Below are 27346 nucleotides of genomic sequence, written 5' to 3'. Positions count from 1 at the left end.
TGGTACTCTGATGTTAAGCTAGTATACAATTTTCCTGTTAGAGAAGCCTATTACAAATCAACTAGCTCCTTTGCTGCAACAAGTCAATGAGTCTATATTTAGCTTCAAGCATTTAAGATAAGATTTTTAAATGTAAAAGTGTTATTTTATTATACATCACTCAATTTTGATGGTAATTATTGTTTACCTTACTGCTTAGAGTTTCAGATGTTAATCTAATGAAAAGAATTTACTGGTAACTAGGTTTTTAACTTTGCAATGATGAAAAGCCTGTATTAATTTAACCTACAGATTTCATTTGTTCTGAACAGGAAAAACAATATAAATCACTTTTAAAATCATTAAATCCTGACTTAAATTAATAAAGTCATAATTAGGGCATTATGCTGTGTTTGTTATGGAAGTGGCAGGGCGAGCTGCTTTAATTACTGTCTGTAATAAAAGGAGCAGAGAGCGTACTGCGCCCCAATCAGTGCTGTCAGCCACGACTGAGCCCAAGCTGCAAGCTCATCAAGTGAGCGGGCAGCAGACTGCAGGGAAAGGGCCATCATGCTGGCAGAGGCCACTTGCTGACAGCAATGGGGGAAAACAGAGCCACACAATCCAAGGTATTAGCCCCAATCACTCAAAATTTTAATGACACTTTAATGCAGGATAATGTTGTTGATAATGGGTGATCCTAGAAAGAGCTAATACTTAACTATCTTATGACCGTCTTCCTTCACAGCCTTTGGCTCTTAATATTTGGATCATAATCTTTTAATGTAACATTATTTAGAAAAATCAATTGTCTTAGTTACATAATGGCAAAGTGTTAAGGGATTTAATTTTAGCCTTCAGCAAAATTGCTACAAAAGGTAATTAAGTGTTTCATACCTACTGCTTGATCACTTAGCTCAAGACTTCCAAGGTTATACCAATTTTCAAAATGTAACTCTAAGATTTGTTCAAGTTCAAAATGAAATCTAGGCATTGTAAGTCACAATGTGAATTACTAGCACTTTAAATTAATTTTTAAAATATTTAATGTATGCTTGGGAGAAAATACGTGCAGTAGATACTTTCTCACTCTGAGTTGAAGGGAAAATTTAACTAGGGAAAGTGCTATGAAACATTTTTTGAAGGCTATTATTATACAATACCTTTTTCTTTTGGCTTTGGAGTTCCTCTTGGCTGTTATTTCATTTTCTGCTTCTGATTCACTTGCATTCTCACTCTCCTCACTGAAGGTGTCCTCACTGCTGTCTTCATTGCTGTCTCCTTCCTCTTCACTGTCACTTCCAGATTCACTCTCTTTGAAAAACAAACAGAAAACCCCACATATTCTTTGACTTGAAGCCACCTAATTATACATAAGGACAAGTCCACTTGCAACTGGTAATGTTCATCATGAAGGAAACCAGATATTTTTTTTCAGATGGACCTCTCTTGTTCAACACTATTTTTGCACCTTTTGTTTCTAGACCGATGGGTTCCTGTGGCAGGCTCCTATGGCAGAATGAGCTTGAGACTGAATTTTGAGAGACTCCAATTGATAGAAGATGCTTTGATAGCGGGTAGAGAAAAACAAGGCCAAGATTAATCAAGTAAACCAAATTTAAGGGACTCTCACTCTTCAAGCCTGTAAATAGCTATAGCATTCTTTTTTTTAAATCTATCTTTCTCTCTTCCTTTCTTAGAATGAAAATAGTAGAAAGATAAATAATTGTGAATTCTAATTCCAACTGGAGATTTTTACTTAGAGAGAAATAAACAACAGTTAGATCTGATTTGAAACAAATTTTGAAAGAGAAAATGAGACACTCAAAAATTCAAAAACAAGCAAAATTACTAAGTAAGACATTTTATTTAATAAAGAAGTTTTTCATTGATGATAAAGCTACGTTAAGGAACTATATACTTAAATGTATAAATTATGGTATACTAGGACTCTTGATGAAGTAATACATTAAGTATGTGTAATTTCAGATGAAGTATATTATTATTTAAAATGATTATAACTGCAGAATTATATTCTATATTAAAGAACAAACTTTGCTCTTGCCTATGATCTATGCAATGGCACACCCTTTAAGACGAAACTTAGCCTGTAATGAAACAGTATTCTAATAGGTATGTAAGACTTATTTTAGAGATTAAATTCTGTATCACAGTAGAAAGCTATGACTAATGATATTAGTTTTTCAGAGTAGCTTGTAGTGGGGAAAGAAGGGGTTCTCATGTGACAATGCTTAAATTCAAATCTTGGCTCTACCACATACTAGATGAAAGACCGAGTAAATTGTTTAACCTATGACTCTCAGTTTCCTTTACAGCAGGTGGCAACATCATTATTACTTGACAAGACTGTCATAAAGATTAAACAATTTGAAATTTGTGATGGTGATTATAACAGAACTGCTACCAGAGAAGACACTCACCATCATTACTTCGCAGAAAGAATAAATTCCATTTTACCCAAACTTTACAACACAACGAAACTGATAAATGAAGGGAGTTGGAGCCAGGTGCTGGTGGTGCATGCCTGTAATTCTAGCTACTCAAGAGTCTGAGATCTGAAGATGGAGGATTAAAGCCAACCTGGGCAGAAAAGTCTCCCTGAGACTCTCATCTCTAACTCATCACCCCAAAACTGGAAGTAGAGCTTTGGCTCAAAATGGTAAAGCACTAGGTTTGAACGAAAGAGCTCAGGGACAGGACCCAGGCCCTGAGAGTCCCAGCTTCATGACTGACAAAAAGAGTTGAAATTTGTTAGGATATCAGTTATATCATGTATATAGTAAGTTGGGCAACTAGCGCATGTTAGAAATTATGAAGAGAAATTATGAATCTAAGTATTTTACATGTTATTTACTACATATGAGATCAACATGAGTTTGGATCCAGCTCACTTAAGGAAGTGTTATTTAAATTTACTAGTTAGTGAGAGTCTTCAGGAAATTTCTTTGTTCTCAAAAAGATATGGTTGTTTTTTTTTTTTTTTTTTTTTGGGGCGGGGGGGACGCATTCGGTTGTGAGGCCTGGGCTCTATCCCAGCTCTTCAGCTCAAGGCTAGTGCTCTACCACTTGAGCCACAATGCCACTTCCGGCTTTTTTCTTTTTGCTTATGTGGTGCTGAGGAATCGAACCCAGGGCCTCATGCCTGCAAGGCAAGCACTCTACCACTGAGCCACCTTCCCAACCCCTCAAAATGATATGTTCACTGGATAATTTATAAGAGAAAAGTTATTTTTTTCCTCTGGAAGCTATAATGAACCACATGACTACCTATATGAACTGTAATAAATCCATAAAAATTCAACATTAATCAACTATTTCATATTCAAATTGGAAAAGGTTTATTTAGGAATAGATTTATTTTTATGTAGTATAAAACACTTATTTAATCCGGCACTGGTGGCTAATGCCTGTAATCCTAGGTACTCATGAGGCTGAGAGTTGAGGATCATGGTTCAAAGCCAACCCAGGCAGCAAAGTTCATGAGAATTTTTATTTTTTTGGTCGGTCGTGGGGCTTGAACTCTGGGCCATGAGAATCTTATCTCCAATTAACCTCCAGTAAACTGGAAATAGAGCTGTGACTCAAGTAGTAGAGCACTAGCCTTGAGCAGAAAAGCTCAGAGACAATGCCCAGGCCATGAGTTCAAGCACCACAACCAACAAAAAACAAAGCAAAACAAACAAAAACAAGTATAGAAATATATCTCTCACTGGTCTACCTCATTCCCTAAATTCTATACTTTTTAATGTCAACTTTATAGATTGAGGTATTTTTTCCAGTTTCTATTTATTATATATTTTATTATATAATGTGCCACAGTTAATTTATAGATTCTGAAAACAAAGATTTTGACAAGGAAAATGGGAAAAAATGAATGACTTTAGTGTCAGACAACAGAAAACCAACTAATAATAAGGGGTCTTGGTTATCCAAGAAATAAAAGGTTTATGGAAAGTTGAATATAATTTGGTTTTTAATCAGATGTGCTTCCAAGGCTAACTCTTAATATAAAACTGTTAGAAAGTGACTCCAATAAATTGGCAAATCACACAGAAAATTTTGGTAATGAAGAAACTTTAAGAAGACCTATCTCTACCCCTTCAACTGTAAGATAAAAAGATAGGTACCTTACTTAATTAGCACAGGACTTCTAAATTCTTCCTATTAAGCATTCTTTCAATTGCATATGGTTGCCCTCAACCTTTTTAGCTTTGAAAAGAGAATTCTGAGAAGTTCTAAATTTAGTTTAGAATGGTTGAGAATAAATGGATGAGAAGAAAGAGTTTCCATGTAATCTACAGTGTGAATTATTTATATATGTAAATATATAAAAACCCACCACTGTCACTGCTGCTATCAGCGGAGTCCTGTTCTTCCTCAGATTCAGAATAAAATTTTTTAGCAGGACTTTCTTTCTTTGCTTTTCCTGATGGCATCCATTCTTTTGCCTGTGTATATATATAAACAAAGAAAGTAAATGTAAGTAGTTCTCATTAAAGGATTCAGACTTCTGGCAAATGCAATCATTGAGAATATACTACAAACTCCTAAGCAAGGTCATGGCCTCAACAGAGAAGTCCTGGCAATAAGGTCAATTTATTCCAAACAGAACACAAATTCTCATTCAGCACTCTTTATGCTAACCCCACCTTCCATTAAAAATTTAAAATAACGTCATAGAGCTATAATAATTGAGAGCAATAACAACAAGAAATCCAAGCTTAGTACTAAAGAGAGAAAAAAGAAAAAAAATTAATGTTGGCAATAAATCACCCTAACCACTCAACATCTTAAACCCTGACTTTTCTCTCTTTTATCCCAAACATCAAATAACTTTTCTGCTCTGGATTGGCCAACTCTCCCTCCTGGATTATATGACAGTCTTTTAGCTCTATTTCCAATCTGTCCCCAATCAAAGTTTGTTGAATACAGTCATCAGGATGAATCCATCAAAATCTGACAGATTAAGGTCCTCCTTGGTTTGAAACCTTGTAATGGTTCCCAATTTGATGCAGAGAAGTCTAAGTACTTATAGGAGTGCATGACCTGATAAGACCATCCCTTACACTTACGCTGACCAACCTCTACCACTCTTCTTGCATACTCAACTCCAGTTAGTCCTCACAGTTTCCACCAAAACCCCAGGTCAACTTTACTTGAAAGATTTGCCTCTTTACTTGAAATCTATTCCCTCTCCAATTTGAATCAACAGCACTTAATATATTCTTTCCAAAATACTATACAGTTTTTTTGTTTGTTTTTGTACTAGAGTTTGCATGTAGGACATTTCACTTGCTAGGCAGGTGTTCTACCAACTGAATTTGCCCCTAATACTTTCTGTTTTACTTTTTGAATAGGGTCATGTTTTTCCCTCAGTTGGCCTGGACCATGATCCTTACATTTAGACTTCCCCCAGACCTGGATGAGAGAAACACACCACTACTCCCAGCTCAGTAATTGAGATGGGAATCTCACTAACTTTCTGACTACAAGCTGGCTTTGAAACAATCCTGTTCTCCTCTCAGTAGATAGTATTACAAGTGTGAGCCACTATGCTCAGCTATTTAATTTCTAATTATTGGTTATTCAACAATTAGAATGAGCTTCAGGAGAACAGGGATTTTTAATATTTTATATATTTATATATCCTAAGTATGTCTGTCACAATAAATATTTATTACTTTTTTTTGTTGGTCAAGGGGCCTGAACTCTGGGCCTGGGTGCTGTCCCTCAGCAATTCAGCTTAAAGCTAGTGCTCTACCACTTAAGCCACAGCACTACTTCCAGCTTTTTTTTTCTGTTTATGTGGTGCTGAGGAATTGAACCCAGGGCTGATTCATGCATGTGAGGCAAGCACTGTACCACTGAGCCACCTTCCCAGCCCTTATTACTGCTTTAAAGATTCCAATTTTGGAAGTGGCACTGTAGCTCAAGTGGTAGAGCACTCGCCTTGAGCTGAAGAGCTGAGGGACAGCGCCCAGGCCCAGAGTTCAAGCCCCACAACTGACAAAAAAAAAAAGATTCCAATTTTACATTCAGAAGATAGCTTTGTTTAGATTTAAGGAAAAGATGGACTTTTGTATTCCCTAAATATAGTAGTAATACTGTTTACTAATATTAGCCTCTGGAGAGTTTAATACATGTAAGAAAATTTAATATAAGAAAACTGCTACCTTGACTCATGATGAAAAATTATTTTCATGTATCCTTAAAGAAAAATGCAAGAAAACTGTAGTGGCTCACGCCTGTAATCTTAGCTACTCAGGAGGCTGAGATTTGAAGATCATGGTTCAAAGCCAGCGGCCTCATCAGGAAAATCCATAAGACTCTCACCTCTAATAAACTATTCAAAAAAGGCCAGACATGACACTGTGGCTTGAGGGGTAGAGCACTAGACTTGAGCAAAAAAGCTCAGTGAAAGCCGGATGCCGGTGGCTTACACATGTAATCCTAGCTATGAGGAGGCTGAGATCTGAGGATTACAGTTTAAAGCCAGCCAGGACAGGAAAGTGCTTGAGACTCTTACCTCCAATAAACCACTAGAAAACCAGAAGTGACGCTGTGGCTCAAGCGGTAGAGCACTTGCCTTGAGCTGAAGAGCGCAGGGATAGTGCCCAAGCGCAGAGTTCAAGCCCCACGACAGACAAAAAAAAAAAAAGCTCAGTGACAGAGCCTAGATCCTGAGTTCAAGCACCAGGAACCTCTCTCCCCCCATCCCCTTCAAAAAAAGGTTAAACTGGTTAATACTCATTTATTATATTTTCAATTGACTTTCTGCAGAATATAAGCCTCTTCTAGGGTACATATCTTACTGTAAAGAAATATATGTAGCTTGACACAGGTTCTTATCCAAAAATGGTTCTCAACACAGGGTGTACATTTGAGTTTTTAAAACACTAATATAAACAATGAAAATATTAATTCTAACCTCCCAAGATCCTAATTTATTAGAGGCATAGGTTTCAAGATCTCTATGTAATTGTAAAGTGCAGCTACAGTTTGAAACTACTGATCTAAAAGGGTTAAGGTATGTAGCTCCAAGAGATAAGCTTCAGTAGCCTTGAAAATTACTATCTGAATATAGGAAACTATGTAGAAATTATTTGAATATACTTTAATAAGATTAACATTCCTGCTTTTTATATATATTTATGCCTCCAATTTGATTAAAAATAGTATACATAAAGGGTCCTATAAACAAAGGATCCATATATTTAATGAGTAACATCCACAGTTTTCATAAATCTATACAAACTATTCAGACAGTCTATTAAATTCAGTAAGACTAAATCAATAGAAAAATGGGCTCTCATGCTCATTTCTTGGAATGACCAAAGAATCTATATTCATGGAGCCTCAGTTTTTTTGTTGTTGTTGTTATTGTTGTTAATGTTAGTCGTGCAGCTTGAACTCAGAACCTGGGTGTTATCCCTGAGCATTTTGCTCAAGATTAGCACTTTTACCACTTAAGCCACAGCTCCATATCCAGAACCACGTTTTAAAGACTAACCACAAAAATATTTTAATTTTTGTTGTGGTATGATATCTATAACAGTCAAAACAAAAGGAATAGAAAAAAATCCTAGAAGAAACAGAAATTTCCAGTAAAAGATAAAATATTAGCTATTCTATGTTTATAAAGCAAAATACCTTTAATATACAAATGATAGTCTATAAGTGAAGAAAACATTTTCTGGAACTAAACAAAAACTATACCTAAATGACCTTCAAAACTTAGTACCATAACATAAATTTATGTTGTATCTAATATTCTAGAAATGATAGTATGTAATTCAAAGTGACTTCTAGTGCCAATCTGACTAACTCCTTGTTGTTTTGATTAAAATATCAGATTACCTAAGCTTAAGCCACTTTTTCTACAAAGTTATATTTCACAGTAATGACATTTTGACCCTATAATATCACTTTACAGTACACCTACAATAGCACAGTGTATTATGTTAATGAAAATCACTGGTGTGATTTTTGGAGGTGGTTGAGGTAGTAAGAGGCAGGAAAGATGATCTGACCATTACTTGATACACTGTTACAGATGCATTTGAAAATAGAACTAGCTATATTATGTTTATATTCAATTCTATCTCTCATAATATAATTTTAAGCCAATATGTCTCAGAGAGCAATAGATTGAAGCTATTTTCTACATGGCATCAATGGACAGTGTCAATCTTTACAATCTGTCTCCATCAGTTATAATTATTATCCATATAGTTATCAATTATTAAGTTCAAAAATAAGATAGTTAATACTTAGAACACATGCAAACGAAGAAGTCAGCTATCAGGCAATATAAGGATACTGCTGAGACCAAATGAAAGTATGACACACTGCTATCAATTTGTGAAAAGATAAGCCCTTTTTGGGGAAGGGGGGGTGGGGGGAGTGGAAGCAGTGGTAAGGCAATATGAAAGTGAGTAGAGGATAGATGTGGTGGGAGGATAAAAGTATTGTCCTGTTTGAACCAAGACAAGATGTACCCATCAGAACTATAAACAACAAACAGACATAATTATTAGGAGAGAATATATCTACAGAAAGAAATATATCAAAGAACACTTTATGTTCTAGTACTTGATTGAAAATTGCACAAATAAGGCATTTGTGTTCAAGTGTACTTAGAGTTGAATGAAAAAATAAAAAAAAATCTCAGGTGTAAAAGGAAATAGACATGCAATTCTCTTTTCTCTTATCTATCCCTAATCAGCAATAGTTTGTTACAATATGAAAATTATGTACAAAGTATAACCCAGATCTACAACCAAGCCCAAGCTTCCTCTTTTCATATTACACAATAAAAGCAGTTTAAAAAACCCATATATTCAAGATATCCTAGGCTAGAATCCTGTTCTTTTCACTTACCAGATATGTGAACCTAAGCAATTTCCTTAGATTCTCTAAGTCTTGCTTTCCTTATCTACAAAGTTGAAATAACAACTACCTCTTATGATGATTCTGACTTTTAAACAATATAATATTTGTCAAATATCAGCACTTACTGTTAGGGTTTGCTCAAGGTCGTAATTATTAAGTACTGATTGCTTCTGGTCATGACATAAAGCTAGAATGTTTTAGTAGTTATGAGAAAATTATTTCTGAGAGGAATCAAATTACATGGTTATGTTTATTGCAGAAATTATGTTTAAAATAATAAAAGTTCTCTTCTGCTGTAGATGGAAAAGTTAAGAGCAAAGCTAACTAACTTACTAACAGGAATTAGTGTTAAAGAATTCTGGTTGTCTGAATTGTTGTTCAATGTGTATTTTTCTATCAGAAAACATCCAGAATATAATTCTTACTTGCTTATTTAATATTAATTCTACTTTTAAAAGTACTGGATTATTCACATAAATAAATGTCGACAGAATTGAAAGGTCCATTTTCTTTGTTGTAGAAAAAGAAACCTGTTATTATTAATCATTTTAATATGTCTGATTTTTTAAGAAAAAGATATAGAAAAGAATAGCTAAACAGCAGGATTTTTTTGTTTTTGTTTTTTAATATGAACATAACATATTCATTTTAAATGTGACCCCAACAAAGGACATTTTCAGCACACAATGTTCCCTATTTATAGTTAGGCTTTACTTAAAGCACTAGATCAGAAAATCAAGAGTACTCTGTATAGTTTTCTGGAAGAGAATAGCAAAAATTATTTATAAAAGCACTGACAGGAAGCTTACGAATCTCTAACAAAGTAGAAAAAGCTCAATCCATTGAAACTAAGTACCTTAGAAATTGAATCTACACAGCTACAAATGCAATCGCACAAATGTGGGTGGCACTGATGCAGAGAATTCAATTCTCTGTTTCCTTGAAGAAAAGGAACAGAACATGTACAATGACATAGGAATACTATACTGTTTAGTTCCTGTGAAGAAGAGGTATATCCAGCACATTATATTTAGAAATACTACAACAACTGTCAATTTTCAATCCTCCCAAAAAGCTTTTATGTAAAATAAGTTACCATAGAATCTCCCAATGCTTGAACAAAATTAATTTCAGAAAGGTCAACTTACCAACTCTATTACTTCTACATTTCGAACTGACGGGTCAGGCGCCACCTCTGGCCAATTAGATAATTCCAGGTACCCAGAAGCCTTAATGTTGAGAGTATGAGATAAGGTGCCAAGCTGGAAATGATCCCTATCTATTAAAGGTAGAGGAAAATATAAAATAAACACTATGAGCTGCATATAACAGAGAACAATCCTAATCAGAGCTCAAGGTAATTGGCATATTACTTCAAATGTCAAGGAATAAATATAAACTAGGAAGCTCTTCATAGGTCAAAAAACTGATTTCAGTCCATAGATTACAATAATCTGTCCCATAATGGTCAATAAAAAAACTAATCAGTCAGTGTGTTTAGAGGTGTTGCTCTGAAATGTAGCTTCTCTAAAAATTACTTTACTGTGAATATTAAGAATGACAGCACCGTTAAACAATCCATATACATGTCTTAGCACAAACACACCCAGAATTTTAATAGTTTTTCTACAAAACTCAAATGCTTTTTTATCACTTTACAGCAATTAAATAAGAAACAATATGAAAACCAAGGTATCTGATCATTTGGCTCCAACTGCAATGACTATTTATTAAACTGATAAAATATTTAATTAACCATTTTTAGAAAGCTGAGGAAAATAACACTCTCTATTCTTGAAAAATGAATCTAAATATAAAAAGATTTTTAATCAAATAATTCTTATTAGAAATTTTGAGGTTAGTATACACAGATGTTTAATAAAATTTCACAATTAAGATTACTTACATTCTTTACGCAATAACACTATTTAAAGTAAAATGAAGTGCTTATAAGAATACAACAGATTTTTAAAACTATTTCTAGTTAAAATATTTAGTAAGAACAAAATTCACAAAGACCTGAAATTATTTAGGAAAATAAGATCTAGAATAACATAAGCCTTACTATAAAAGTTGCTCTAAAACCACAAATGAATAGAAAGCACATCGTTCTTACATGCCTATTTTCTATTCATTTATATTTCTAAAAGATAAATTTTAAGCACATTAAAAGTGGGACATATTGTTGTAATAACACATATTTTGTAGTAATACAATCTAATAGTAATACCTTTAAAAGGAGACTCAAGCAGCGGTGCAGGTTTTTGTGCCAGGAATATTTTTTTGGCATATTTACTTAAAGCTCCACTCTTCTCATTCGGAACAATAAGCTGCCTAATAAATCTTGTACGGTCTCTGATGTCATAGTTTTGATCATACTTGCCGAGATTTAATATGTACTGGGTAAGCAATTTTGTCTGTTGGAAAAAACAGAACAAGATGAGAATACAGTTATTTATGATTATTGATAACTCTGGATAAACATATTTAAAGACATAATAAAAATGAATGGTTATGTCAAACAAATGTTGTTCCGTAGGGAATATGCATTTCTAACACGGCAAATGGAATTTTGAAGCCAAAGCACATGTCCTCTTCTGTACTGGGGAGGTGAATGCTGAGTACTGAGAAGCAGCCATGTGCTAGATTATTAAACTGCTGAAGTGGAAAGAAAGGCATCATTAAAAAAATAATCATATATGGCAAACCCGCTGAAGGGTCTACGTGAGAATAATGAATGTGGAAATACAACTAAAAACATGGCACTCAAAACTTAATCGGAAAAATATGCAGGACATCAAAACATCAGAGAGTATTAGGGGGCTGGCAAACTGCTTCTCCTGAGGTGTGTTTTATGAAGAGATACTGTCCCTGGCATAAGCAGTGTCTGCACTCTGACTGCACTCAGTTACTTTACCCTGAATTATGACCCATTAAAGCAGACACATGAATCACTGAACTGGATTACTGCAAATTATTTGCAGTGCATTTAGCTGTTACTTTTTCATAAAAGCAAGCTGCTGATGCCCTCTAAAAACTAGGATAAAAGACTTCTTCCATTTTTCCCCATGCTGCTTATAGCCTCTAGTAATATTGGTCATTTATTTATTTATGTAGGGAACAACTTATTATAGCAGCTTTTACACCTTAATAAGACTTCCTAAGTCAATTTTTGAATGTACTACATTAACATATATTGAAATAATTTTAATAATAATTAAATAAAAATTGAAATGGTAACAAAATAGGTTTATATTTTAAACTACAGTTTTTTATTGAAAATACATAATTTCAATTTAGAAGACTACACATGCAATTGTAACTAAATACTAAATAGGATTCATAAAACAAGAGAAAAATAAACTGAGGAATAGTAACTTATTTACATTAGACCATGTTACACACATTAGAAACAGATAAAAATAAAAACAATCAAGGTAGAAAGAACAAAAACAATCCTAGAATACTAGGTCAAAATACAGAAATGGTGTGTCAAACTCCTTCACAAAAATAATTGGTTAAGATAACTGAATTAGATACAAAGCAACCTTCTTTCAGTCACAGGGTATTTAAAAAGCATTAACTTGGTTTTATTAAAGTAGAATTATTTCTAAAAATACAGGAAAATACTAATATTTTCTGAATTTCATTAGGAACAGTTGTTATTCACTAACTGCTAGACCAGGTTCAACTTGTTTATAAAATAATAATTCTGATTCCTTTTTAAAAATAATTACCAAAATAATGACAAAATGAGAAATACCACTCAATATCACCTTAGAAAGAATTTTGGTACATGAACATACACAGATATCTTCCCTGAAAACCTGGCAAATTCACTTAAAAATTAGTTATCTCAAATGTAGAGTGAGAATTCACAACTAGCTTAACTTTCAAGTCTATCTGAGCATTGAAATTTAGAATATGCAATAAATATACCAGGGAAATTAAGTGTGTTACTTAGAAAAGTATTCTTGAGCTAACACATTTTGCTTAAAAGTTTCCTATCCCAAAACTAACTTTGAGAAAATTAAACTTTTCAATACATAAATTGGCATTATTGAGAACAAGATAGGGCATTAAAGTAATTACAAGTGTATAATATAAAATATGTATTTATGACTATAAAATCTATAATACTGGGTATTTTATAAATATTTCTACTAAAACATATTCTCAAAAATAAAATTCGAAGATGGAGAAGAAAGACAAAGGGCAAAATCAGTTGAAACTCCTTGGTACAACTATTTTGAAAAAATGTAAATTAAAAAAAATAAAATTAGAGCATGGCACTGGTGGCTTACATTTGTAATCCTAGCTACTTCAAAGGCTGAGATCTAATGATTGTGATTCAAAGTCAGCCTGGGCTTTGGAAAGTTCTCAAGACTCGGATCTCAAGCAAAAACTAGAAGTAGAGTTGTGGCTCAAGTGGCAGAGCACTAGCCTTGAGTGGAAAAAGCCAAGCAAGGGCAAGAGATACTGAGTTCAAGTCCCAGTTCTGCCATGAAAAATAAATTAAATTTGAGACACATCTAAATGGGTGAGTCGGAGACTATAGATCTTCCAGAACAACTTTTATAAAGAGCTGGTAGCATTTAAGTAAAATTATGGCATTACCAGGTGGAACATGAAATAGTACTGTTCATGTTGTTTTATTCATCAATTACATAAGAATTAAACAGAATATAATGTACTGTAACCAGAAATTTTCAATCTTATATCCATTTATTAAATTGTGATTTCAGATTAATTTTCCTGCCTAAATTTAAGGAACCATTTCAGGTATCCAATGGCAAAGCCAAACACTATATTTAAATCATTTACATTCTCTTCATGTTGACTCCAAATCACTAAGGTCAAGAGGAAAAAATAATTTGGGTAGATGTTCATAAAATTTAATAAACTTATTATTTTAAAATAACTTTTCAAGATATGGGTGTTATATTTTACCCAATCTAACAAGTAATACACTGCTATTCTTTTTTGTAGTACTGGTATTTGAACTCAGTGCTTCATGCTTATTAGGCAGGCATTATACCATACAAGGTATGCACTAGTCCTTTTTTTTAAAAAACAATTTATTTATTTTTATTGTGAAAATACTGTACAGAGGGCAAGATAATGAGTACATTTCTTATCAAGCATTCTGGCCTCCTCCTTTGTTTCCCCTTCCCATCCTCCCCCCCCCCAATCCTCCCACTCCCCCTGCACCAAAGTTGTAAAGTTCACTTTCGACATAATGACTTGTACATCTCACTGTTGCAATGGGGATTTGTTTTTCCCCTTCCCCTCCACAAATTATACCGACACCAAATACAGTGAAAGCAGGGGTTATACTGTGGGGGAGGGACATACAAAGCAACAAAGGAATAATCTTATAAATGCTTTAGAAACAATCACATGAAAGAAAAAAAAAACATTTGAATACATATCTTAGGGTTCATTTCCCTAACATCACCTTATCTGACCTTTTCTGCTTGACTCAGACATATACTAGATATTGCAAATAAGGGAAACCATGGGACCTATGTTTCTTTGGGCCTGGCTTACTTCACTTAGTATAATTTTTCCAAGCCTTTCCATTTCCTAACAAATGGGGCAATGTCATTCTTTCTGATGGAGGCATAGAATTCCATTGTGTATATATACCACATTTTCTTGATCCATTCATCTACTGAGGGGCAACTGGGTTGGTTCCATATCTTAGCTATAGTAAATATGCACTAGTCCTTTTTGCTTTAATTATTCTTCAAATACTGTTTCACTTATACCTGAGCTATCTGGAACCAAAATCCTCCTATTTATACTTCCCATGTAGATAGGATGAGAGGCATCTACCATTGCACACGAACTTTTTACATGGGCTGGTCCAAACATCAATTCTCTAATTTCTGCCTCATTAAGCAATAAATATTAATTAAAACAAAAGCTTTTGGTGGGCAGCAGTGGATCATGCCTGTAATCCTACCTACTCAATAGGATGACATCTGAGAACTGAGGTTTGAAGCCAGTACAGTCAGGAAAGACAGTGAGACACTAATCTCCAACTAACCAACAAAAAGCCAGAAGTGGAGCTTGTGGCTCAAGGTAGAGTGCTAGCATTGAGCAAAACAAAACAAAACAAAACAAAACAAAAACAACAACAAAAAAAACTCGAGACAGTGCCCAGGCACTGAGTTCAAGCCCCAGGACCTGCACAAAATATAATAACACCATCACCACAATAGCTTTCTTCTAATACAGCCATTCATCACTTAATGATGAAGATACAATCTGAGAAATTGAAAGGCAGCTTCAGAGTGTACTTAGAGCTAAAGGGGCTACAATATTTTTTAAAGCAGCCTTTACTAACTTTTTAAATTATGTTAATTTAATTCTGGTAATAAAATTTTAGGATTCTGGCTCAAATTTTAAGTAGACTTAATGAAACAGCTAAATCTTTATACTGTCTTTTATTTTTGTTTGCTGTTGTTTGAGACAAGGTTTCAAGATCTAGAAACAGATAGGTAGTAAACAGTTGTAAGTAGGGTTCAATACAAGTAGATAACTAACATGAATCAAGCACTATTATGAGCAAGGAAATCTAAGCATTTTACATTTACTGTCTCATTTAGTCCTCATAACAACTTTCTGTGGTAGGTACAGTCAGTTCTGCTTGAATGCTTGTTTTAAAAATGTCCATTTGCTCCAACTCAGTTGATGTATGACAATTTGGGCATAACTGAATTTTATTTCTTTTGTAAGAAATAGGAAGTGAAGGCAGAAAAGTGCACAGAGATTAAATGGGCTATGCAGGATTCCAGGAAGCATACATACCTCATACATCGACTCCAGATATTTAACAATCTGCATGTGCTATGAGTCATACTCATGCACATTTGGGAGTACAGGAAGTGCTATTACAGATTTAATACCTACAGTTTTGACCAAGCCTGGTTACAAAAAAAAAAAAAAAGAGTTCTCATAGGTGTATTTTGATCTCAGTTGATGTAGAAAAGCTCTCAAGTCACTCTTGTCTGATCATTAGTTGTGTTCGAACTCTATACATCCTGTTTTTCCACAAGTGAGTTTCAAACCATATACCCATGCATGGATCTCAGGGTTGGCTGTACAGCTTTCAATTCAATTTTATTTATTTTACTTTTTATTTTTATTATTTTATTTTATTTTTTTGGGGGGGGGTCCGGTTGTGGGGCCTGAACTCTGGGCCTAGGCGCTATCCCTCAGCTCTTCAGCTCAAGGCTAGCGCTCTACCACTTGAACCACAGCACCATTTCCGGCTTTTTTCGTTTTGCTTATGTGGTGCTGGGGATCGAACCCAGGGCCTCATGCATGCAAGGCAAGCGCTCTACCACTGAGCCACCTTCCCAGCCCTCCATTCAATTTTAGATTAACCTCTTTTTATGACTTCACCCACAAATACAATTTCCATGCACAACCCGCAGGTATTTTTCAAGCTAAAGAGCTGTATTCATGATGACTTCTATGTACTTCTTTGCCACAATTATCTGTGCAACTAAGTTCTTTAGATTAAATTCCTTTTTAAAATAAAGGTTATCAATGAAACCTTTGTTATGATCTTAGTTCTAGTATTCTAATAATGTTTTTATGTAATTTTGTAGAATACAATGCTTTTTATGAAAATATACAATTTAGTAAAGCTATATTATTATTATTCTCGCTTTAGAAATGAAGAAACTAAGTACTGGACATATTCCACAACATTTCTAAAGAAGTCATGTAATCAATAAAAAGTTTAGTAGGATTTGAAGGCAGACAGGCCAGTAAACCTATGCTCAGTCACTACTGCCATAAAAAAAAAAAACCTGTTATCAAATAGTTTTAAGGTAGTCATAACAGTTAATTATACCAATTTTCACTGGAAAGAGCTCAGAATTAGAAAAGTTCAGTTTATAGAAATTTACCTAAAGATTCCTAAATGTGACAGATTAAAAAAAAACTTTATGAAGTGCTTTATAACACTGTACCAAGAGAGAGCTAAACATTAAGAATTAAATGTCAGGGCTGGGAAAGTGGCTCAATGATGAGAGCTTGTCTTGCATGCATGAAGCCCTGGGTTCGATTCCTCAACACCACATAAGCAGAAAAAGCCGGAAGCGGTACTATGGCTCAAGTGGTAGAGTACTAGCCTTGAGCTGAAGAGCTCAAGGGACAGCACCCAGGCCCAGAGTTCAGGCCCAATGACCAACAAAACAAAGAAAAAAAAAAGAAATTAAATGTCATACATTTAAAAAAAAGTTCATGAAGAATTTATGCTAAAAGAGAAAACTACTTATACATTAAGAATTAACTTACTTGAGCATCTGAAAACAGTTGCCTTATTTTTAAACTCTTTATTTGGATCAGCTAAAAACATTTAAAAATAGTAAAGCAGATTATCAGTCAATTTTTCTTTAAGCATACAAATATATATATATATATATATATATATATATAATATGCAAAGTCTTATTTAAAAAAATCAATCTAGACATCCTCAAGAAGTGAAAATTCTTTTTTTTTTTTTTTTTGGGGGGGGGGTCCAGTCGTGGGGCTTTTACTCTGGGCCTGGGCGCTGTCCCTCAGCTCTTCAGCTCAAGGCTAGTGCTCTACAACTTGAGCCACAGCGCCACTTCTGGCTTTTTTCTTTTGGCTTATGTGGTATTGAGGAATCGAACCCAGGGCCTCAGGCATGCAAGGCAAGTGCTCTACGACTGAGCCAACTTCCCAGCCCAAGAAGTGAAAATTCTTAAAGATAACTGAGGTATTCCCAGAGAATAGGGTATGCAATAAGCACCAGGATTTCATGACAAAGCAGTCCCACAAAAATATGGTCTGTAATTCCTGCTCAGCTTGAAATGTGGCTAAAAAAAGTAACTATAGAAATATTTTTTTACATATTCATCAAACCAATAATTTTAGTCTATATTTCATATACAATAAATTATGAACTATGCAACTAAAATTCTGTCAAGCTGATAATTAAAGCTATTCTTAAACACTAATTTTCATTTCTAAATGTACTCAATCTCCTTTCTTGAGAAAAACTGGGAAAAAAATACAATCTAACAGGAGACCTTTATTCATCTGCTTTTATATCATTTAAAAACTATAACCCATTTGAAAATGCTAAGATTTGTATTGCATTTTCACTTACTGTGGAGTGTGAGGTAAAGTTAATTGTTAACTAGTTATCTGAAAGTATCATTTCAAAAATAAAAATACTTTAGAAACTAATACTCCAAAATTCCCATGATTAATGTAGCTTAAAAATCAGAGTAAATTCATCAAAAAGTACTTCTTCACCAAAACCAGAGATAGATCCAAACATATTGATTCTTAGTGACTTCAACACATCACTGTCACCTCTGGATAGGTCATCAGGCAAAAACTCTAACAGAGAAACCTCAGACCTAAATAACAACATTGACCAACTAGACAACAGACATTTACAGAAAATTTCATGTACCATCAAAATATACATTCTGCACAGCAGCTCATGGAATGTTTTCCAAAATAGGTAATATTTTAGGTCACAAAGAAAACCTGTGCAAATTCAGAAAAACTGTAAACATTCCCTGCATTCTGTCCGACCATAATGGAATAAAATTAGAGCTCAACACAAAAGCCATCACAAAAAAATTCTCTAACTCATAGAGACTAAACAACACATTATTGATCAGGGGTCATTGAAGAGATCAGAATAGAAATTCAAACATTTATATAATTTAACAAAAATGAGCACATAAAATACCAGCTCCTCTGGGACACAGCAAAGGCAGTATTCAGAGGAAAATTTATGCCTCTCAGAGCCTGTATCAACAAATTGGAGAAATCTCAAATCAATAATTTAATAATGCGCCTTAAGCTACTTGAAAAAGAGTGAATAAGCCAAACCTCAACCCAGAAGATAAAATCAAATCATTAAAATTAAATCAGAAATAAATGGAGGCCCCAAAAAACATAAAAGAAAAACAAAACAAAGAGTTGATTCTTTGAAAAAATTAACAAAATTAGGGGCTGGGAAGGTGGCTCAGTGGTAGAGCGCTTGTCTTGCATGCGTGAGGCCCTGGGTTTGATTCCTCAGCACCACATAAGCAAAAAGAAAAAAGCTGGAAGTGGCGCTGTGGCTCAAGTGGTAGAGTACTAGCCTTGAGCTGAAGAGCTGAGGAACAGGCCCCATGACCGGACCCCCCCCCCAAAAAAAAATAAAGAAAAAGAAAAAATTAACAAAATTGACAGATCCTTAGAAAATCTGACCAAAACAAGAAGAGAACACACCAAATACAATTAGAGACAAAATAGGATAATCACAACAGAAAAAAACAATATTCAAAATATTATGAGAATGCTTAGCAAACATTTATGCTAACAAATTAGAGAATCTGGAAGAAATAGAAGAATTCCTAAAGATATTGATAAATCCAAACTAAACCAAGAACATTTAATGAACTAAATAGAACCATAACAACTAATGAAATAGAAATGACAATAAAACACCTTATACCCACGCAAAACCCAGTACCAGATGCATTCAAGCTGAATTCCATAAGAAAAGCTCACTCCAATACTCCTGAAACTCTTCAATGAAATTGAAAGGGAAAAATCACTACCAAATTCATTCTATGAAGCCAACATAACCCTCATCCCAAAACAAGATAGGGACTCATCAAAGAAAGAGGACTATAGATACATATCTTGGATGAACATTGATACAAAACTTCTCAATAAATTCTGGCCACCCAAATTCAACAACTAACCAAAAAAATTATATACTATGACCAAACAGGATTCATTACAGAGATGCAACAGGAGCAAGGACAAGAACCATATGATCACCTCAAAAGATGCAGAAAAAGCATTTGACAAGATTCATCCCCCCATATGATAAAAGCTCTGGAGAAGTGAGGAATCCATGGCACATTCCTCAATAAAATAAAGGCTGTGTATGACAAACCTACATCCAGCATTATACTTAATGGTAAAAGTTGACATTTCCTCTAAAATTAGAAAAGAGATAAGAACATCGACTCTTTCTACTCCTATTCAATATAGTACGGGGATTCCTAGCAAGAGCAATAAGGAAAAAGAAAAACATAAAGGGGATCCAAATAGGGAAGGAAAGAGTAAAACTCTCCCTCTTTGCAGATGATATGACCCTGTATTTAAAGAACCCCATAGATTCGTCTCCCAGGTTACTTGAGCTGATCCAAAACTTTGGCAAAGAAGCACAGTATAAAATTAACCCACAAAAACCAGTAGCTTTTCTGTATATCAACAATGACAATGAGATTGAAATCAGGCAAGTAACTTCATTTATAATAGGCTTAAAATACAATACAGAAATACAACATAAAATACTAAGGAATTAACCAAAGACGTGAAGGACCTCTATGATGAGAACTTTTAAAAGATGAAAAAGAAATTAAAGCAGATTTAAGGAAACGGAAAAACCTTCCATGCTCCTGCATCAAAAGGATTAACATCATGAAAATGGCAATAATTCCCAAAGCTATCTACTAATTCAATGCAGTTCCCAAAAAATACCAACAACATTCTTCAATGATATAGAAGAAGCTATCCAGAAATTCATATGGGATCATAGAAGACCCCCAAATAGCAAAATCAATCCTTAGGAGGAAGAAGAGTGTTGGAGGAGTATCAGAACCAAACTGCAAACTCTATTACAAAGCCATGGTAATAAACAGACCTGAGGACCAATGGAATAGAATAGAAGACCCAGAAATGAACCCACAGACCTACAGCCACCTAATATTTTATAAAGGAGCCAAAAACATAGGATGAAAGAAAGACAGCCTATTCAAAAAATGGTATTGGAAAAATTGGCTACTGACATGCAGAAAACTGAAGCTAGATCCTTACATATTACTCTTCACCAGAATCAATTCCAAATGGATCAAAGACCTCAATATAAGGTCAGACACTATGAAAATATTACAGGAAGGGATAGGGGAAATAATAAAGCTTATTGGCATGGTTCAAAACTTCCAAAGAAAGCCAGGTGCTGGTGGCTCACACCTGTAATCTTAGCTACTCAGGAGGCTGAGATCTGAGGATCACGGTTCAAAGCCAACCGGGGCAAGAAAGACCATGAGACTCCTATCTCCAATAAACTACCAGAAAACTGGAAGTGGCACTGTAGCTCAAGTGGTAGAGCGCTCACCTTGAGCTGAAGAGCTAAGGGACAGCACCCAAGCCCAGAGTTCAAGCCCCACAACCAACCAAAAAAAAAAAAAACACACCAAAACAAAAAAAACTTCCAAAGGTACAGAATCATAACAAATCAAAGACTGGATAAATTGGATTACATCAAACCAAAGAGTTCTGCATGGCAAAGGACACAGCTAGCAAGATAAATAGCCCTATATCTAAAATATACTTAGGGCTCTAAAATTTTAAGCCTCCAAAAGCAAATCCTCAAATAAACAGCCACCCAATTAGTAAATGTGCTAAAGACTATTTATAGAGGCTTCTCAGAAGAAGTAAGAATGGCCAATAGACATGAAGAAATGTTTGACCTCTCTGGCCATAAAGAAATGAAAATCAAAACAACATTGATTTTCTACCTCATCCCAGATAGAATGTTCATTATCAAGAAAATTAACAATAACAGATGCTGCTAGAGATGTGGTCACAAGGCAACACTACTGCACTGATGGTAGGAATGTAAACTTGTTTAGTCACTCTGGAAGCAGGATGGAGGTACCTCAAAAGACTAAATATAGTTCCTTATAACCCAGCAATTCTACACCTGGGCATTTATCAATAGACTACAACTCAGGCCACACTAAAGCTACCGGTACAACCATGTTTATTGCAGCAGTGTTTACCATAGGCAAGATATGGAATCAGCCCAAATGTCCCTCACTGGATTACTGGATCAAGAAAATGTGGTGTATTAAAAAAAAAAAAAAAGGAAATGTGGTGTGTGTGTGTATATATATATATATATATATATATATATATATATATATATATATATATATATATGGAATTCTAGCTTCCATTAGAAAGAATGACATTGCTCCATCCACAAGGAAATAGAAAGACCTGGTTAATAATTATATTAAGTGAAATAAGCAAGATCCAACAAAATATTGTATATTTTGTATATTTTCCCTCATTTGTAGTACTTAGAATGTGCCAATAAATCTTCAAGTAAACACAATGGAAAATAAAAGACAAAAAAATTACACTTGGACATAAGTTAAACAGGACTCTCAATAGTCACACAGTGAGACCAAAGGATAGTTTTAGGAGAAGATCACAACACTCAACAGCTATGTGCATAGGATCATGTAAAATGAAGCTTAAGGAAATGAACTCCAAGAAATGAAAACAAGAGTTTTTTTATTTTATTTTTTTGTGTTTTTGCTTTTTTCTCTTTCTGATTTCTGTATCTTTTGTGTTATATGTAAATATATGGAGAGGATAAGGGGAAGCACAGAAATGGTGGGATGAAGAGTGAACTAATTCAGCAGTGATACTCTCTAGACACTATGTTGTAAAGGAACTACACAACTTGGGGGAGGAGGAGAGGTTGTAAGGGGAAAAAAACTGGGAAAAAACAAGGGAAGAGGTGAGACTGTTCAAAAAAAATGTACTTATTACTGGACTTATGTAACACAACCCCTCTGTACATCAACATTACAATAAAATAAAAAAAAATTTAAAAATCAGAGTGAAAGCTATTTGTCTTCAAATTTAGTTGAAAAAAAGATATTAGGCTGGGTGCAACTGGCTCAAACCTGTAATCCTAACTACTAATTGAGATCTGAGGATCACAATTCAAAGCCAATCCAGATTGGAAAGTCTATGAGACTTATTTCCAATTAGCCACTAGGAAACCAGAATTGGTGCTGTGGCTCAAAGTGGTAGAAAAGCAGTCTTGAGCTAAAGAGCTCAGGAACAGTGCCCAGGCCTAGAGTGCAAGCCCAATGACTGACAAAGAAAAAAAAAGACTCATGCTACAATTTCTAAACAAATACCACTACATTCCATTATTGGTGTGACTCAAGTAAAAAAGCATTTACATAGCAAATACAGGGGCCTGAATTCAAACCCCAGTACTGCCTCCCAAGAAAAAAGGGTTTCAATAAAGAAAAGGATCAAAGACAGGACCTTTATTTGATGCGGTATAGACTGACATATTATTTTGGTATTACTTTTACAGTAATATATAAGCAGGATGTACACCTTATTTAGCCAAACCAGACATAAAATTCATAATATTCTAAGTTTATATTGACTTTTAACAAACCATAGAGATTTAGTGAACAAAGGGAGTTTCAGGCTAATGTTTCAATTAATTAATAGGCATGAAACTCAACAGCAGACACTGATCTCTTTTTTTAATATGTACGTTTTATTGTATAGATACTGTACAGAGGAGTTACAGTTACATGAGTACATTTCCTATCAATTATTGTTACCCCGCTCCTTTGTTTTTCCCCTACTATCCCTATTCTCCACACCTCCCTAACTCCCTCCCTGCCTTGAAGTTGTAAAGTTCATTTTCAACATAGTGTCTTGCACATCTAATTGTTACAATGGGTCAACCTGTATCCCTATTTCACCATTTGTTATTTCCCTTCCCCTCCTCAAATTAGAAAAATGTATATAATACAAGATGCAGGGCGCCGGAATCAAATACAGAGACAATAGGGGTTATACCATGGGGGAAGAACATACAAAACAAACAAAAAAATCACATAGTACATTATAAATACATTAAAATCAACAGCAAAGAAGATAAACCTCTTGTATCCCTGTCTTGGTGCTTATTTCACTTACCATCCTCTTAAACTGTCATATGGACATAGCTTTTGACCTTTTCTACTTGTCCTAGACATATACTATTTATTGCAAATAAGGGAAACCATGGGGCCTATGTTTCTTTGGGCCTGTCTTACTTCATTTGATATGACTTTTTCCAAGTCTTTCCATTTCCTAACAAATGGGGCAATGTTATTCTTTCTGATGGAGGCATAGAATTCCATTCTACATATATACCACGTTTTCTTGATCCACTCATCTACTCAGGAGCATCTGGGTTGGTTCCATATCTTAGCTATGGACAATAATGCTGCAGTAAACATAGTTGTTCTGGTAGCTTTAGTATGGCCTTGTTTGTGATCGTTTGGGTAAATGCCCAAAAGTGGGATTGCTAAGTCATAAGGGAACTCTGTGTTGTCTTTTGAGGAACCTCAATACTGCTTTTCAGAGTGGTTGAAGAAGTTTACACTTCTACCAACAATGCAGTAGGATTCCCTTCTGGCCACATGACCTCCAGCATCTGTTGTTATTAGATTTCTTAATCATAGCCATTCTAATAGGAGTGAGGAGAATCTCAATGTTGTTATGAACTGCACTTCTTTCATGGCTAGAGAAGTTGAGTATTTCTTCATATGTCTATAGGCCATTCTTATTTTTTCTTCAGAGAAGTCTCTCTTTACCTCTTTAGGCCACTTATCAATAGAATGGTTGTTTGAGGATTTGTTGTTGGGAGATTTAATTTTTTGAGTGCTAAGTATATTTTAGATATGAGACCCTTGTCCACTGTATAGCTAGTGAAGATCAAATGCCAATCCATGGACTTTCTATTGATCTTGCTAGTTATGTCCTTTGCCATGCAGAAGCTTTGCAATTTCATGCAATCCCATTTATCTAACATTTCTTTGATTTGTTGTGTTTCTGGTCTTTATTAAGAAAATTTCGGCCTGTGCCAAGGTGCCCTAGAGTTTCTCCTATTCTTGTAATGTTTCCAGGGTGTCTGCTTTGACTTCGAGGTCTTTGATCCACCTGGAATTGATTCTGTTGCAGGGTGATATATAAGGATCTAGCTTTAGTTTTCTACAGGTATTTAACCAATTTTGCCAGCACATTTACTGAAGAGGCTGTCATTCTTCCATTCTATTTTTTTGGCTCACTTATCGAAGATTAGGTGGCTATAGGTCTGTGGGTTCATTTCTGGGTTTTCAGTTCTATTCCATTGGTCCTGAGGTCTGTTCTGTGCCAGTACCAAGCTACTTTGATTACTATGGCTTTGTAGTAGAGTTTGGGATTTGGTGTTAATATTCCTCCAGCAGTGTTCTTTCTGCTAAGGACTGTTTTTGCTATTCGGGGTCTTTTATTGTTCCATATGAATTCTTAGGTTGCTTCTTCTATTTCATTGAAGAATGAGGTTGGAATATTGATAGGTATTGCATTGAATATGTAGATAGCCTTTGGCAGTATTGCCATTTTTCAGAATGTTAATGTAATCCTCCAAATCTAGGAGCATGGAAGGTTTTTCCACTTCCTTAGTTCTGCTCTAATTTCCCTTTTCAGGGTTTTAAAGTTTTCATGATAGAGGTCCTTCACTTCTTTAGTTAACTCCTAGGATTTTATTTTTTGTGGGGCTATTACAAAAGGAGTTGCTTTCCTGATTTCAGCTGTGCTCTTTTCGTTATTGACATTCAGAAAAGCCATTGTTTTTGAGGGTTAATTTTATACCCTGTTACTTTGCCAAAGTTTCAGATCAGCTTGAGTAACTTGGGAGTGGAGTCCATGGAGTTCTTTAAATACAAGATCATGTCATCTGCAGAGAGGGAGAGTTTTACTTCATCTTTCCCTATTTGGATCCCCTTTATATTCGCATCTTGTCTTATTGCTCTAGCTAGGCATTCTAATACTAAATTGAAGAGAAGTGGAGAAAGTGGACATCCTTGTCTCATTCCTGAATTTAGAGGAAATGGCTTTAGCTTTTCGCCATTAAGTATAATGCTGACTGTAGGTTTTCATACACAGCCTTTATTATATTGAGGAATGTTCCATGGATTCCTAGTTTTTCCATAGCTTTTATCATAAAGGGATGCTGGATCTTGTCAAGTGCTTTTTGTTTGTTTTTGCTTTATTTTGCCAGTCCTAGGGCTGGAACTCAGGGTCTGGGAACTGTTCCTGAGCCACAGCTCCACTTCCAGCTTTTTGTTTATGTGGCACTGAGGAATTGAACCCAGGGCTTCGTGCATACTAGGCAAGCACTCTACCACTAGGCCACATTCCCAGCCCCTGAACTTGCTTTTTATGCATCTATTGAGATAATCATGTGATGAATTATATTAATTGATTTGCATATATTGAACCACCCTTATATCCCTGAAATAAATCTTGTTTGATTATGGCATATGATTTTTTTTATGAGGTTTTGAAGTTTTGAAGTCAAATTGGTCAAAATTTTGTTGAGAAGTTTGGAAATCAATGTTCATCAGAGAAATGGTTCTATAGTTCTCTTTCTTTGATATGTCCCTGTCTAGTTTTGGGATGAAGGTTATGATGGCTTCATCAGAGAAATGGTTCTATAATTCTCTTTCTTTGATATGTCCCTGTCTAGTTTTGGGATGAGGGTTATGATGGCTTCATCAGAGAAATGGTTCTATAATTCTCTTTCTTTGATATGTCCCTGTCTAGTTTTGGGATGAGGGTTATGATGGCTTTAAATAAAGAGTTTGGTAGTGAACTTTCACTTTCAATTTCATTGAAGAGTTGGAAGAGTATTGGTGTGAGTTCTGCTTTGAAGTCCTTGTAGAATTCAGCTGTAAATCCATCTGGTCCTGGGTTTTCTTGGGTGGGAGGGCTCTTATTGCTGTTTCTACTTTGATGCTTGATATGGGTCTGTTGATTTAAATCATCTTCGTTTAGTTTGGGCATGTCAGTATTTGCTAGAAATTCATCTTTCTTCCAGAGAAGTATTCCCTTATAATGTTCTGAATCTTGGTTGTTTCTGTGGTGATGTTTCCATTCTCATCTCTGAGTTTGTTTATTTGGGTATGTTCTCTTCTTTTTCTGATAGATTTGCTAAGGGTCTGTGAATTTTGTTAATTTTTCAAAGAACCAACTCTGTTTTGTTGCCTTTTTCTATGTTTTTTTGATCTCCTTTTTTTCAGTTTTTAAGTCTTAATATATGACGAAATCTACCTATGATTCTAGTTATTTGATAGGCAGAGCTCAGTAAAATCATGCTTTGAGGCCAGCCTAGACAAAGTGTGTAAGACCCCAACTCAACTGTATATTACCTTTCTATGGTGGTGTGTACCCTGTCATCTCAGCTACAATTAGGAAGCTAATTAACTAACTCTTTGAAAGAAAAAAATCTTTATGAAACTTAAAAATAATTTTTTTAAAAAATGACAATATGCAAAAGATAAAATCTAGTTCAGAGAAATATCTTCCAGTCTTACAAACTAAGTCTTCTATTCATGAAAAACAACAATTGAAATGCTAGAAAAAGAGTGAAAAAGTCCTCTTTAACACATACAAGGGAAAATGACTCCTCTTACCTCTACTTGCTTAACAGATTTATATAAATGTTCTAAGCTGAAAATTATCTTACTATAGAAAAGTTTTAAAATTTCCCTTCTACCTACAGGTCAAAATTCTACAATTTAACAGAGCA

General features: G+C 34.7%; 1 protein-coding gene and 1 non-coding gene across 2 annotated transcripts in view; both read right to left on the bottom strand.

Moving 5' to 3' along the window:
- The window catches only part of Ap3b1 (adaptor related protein complex 3 subunit beta 1), a 229246-nt gene that overhangs the window by 92274 nt on the left and 109626 nt on the right, over positions 1 to 27346 (bottom strand). Inside the window, exons 16-19 of the mRNA XM_070031216.1 lie at positions 11123 to 11309; positions 10041 to 10171; positions 4340 to 4448; positions 1143 to 1293 (exon numbers count right to left, since the gene is read on the bottom strand). Coding sequence (XP_069887317.1) covers positions 1143 to 1293; positions 4340 to 4448; positions 10041 to 10171; positions 11123 to 11309 — 578 coding nt within the window. The remainder of the gene's footprint in view (positions 1 to 1142; positions 1294 to 4339; positions 4449 to 10040; positions 10172 to 11122; positions 11310 to 27346) is intronic.
- Positions 16193 to 16256, bottom strand: Trnaa-ugc (transfer RNA alanine (anticodon UGC)). The gene has a single exon. It is a non-coding gene; the product is annotated as a tRNA-Ala (tRNA).

This window comes from Dipodomys merriami, unplaced genomic scaffold (genome assembly GCF_024711535.1).
Source record: "Dipodomys merriami isolate MVZ:Mamm:240054 unplaced genomic scaffold, mDipMer1.0.p SCAF_20, whole genome shotgun sequence".
Classification (NCBI taxonomy): domain Eukaryota; kingdom Metazoa; phylum Chordata; class Mammalia; order Rodentia; family Heteromyidae; genus Dipodomys; species Dipodomys merriami.
The sequence above is the reverse complement of the archived record's forward strand: the minus strand, read 5'-3'. Positions and strand labels throughout refer to the sequence as shown.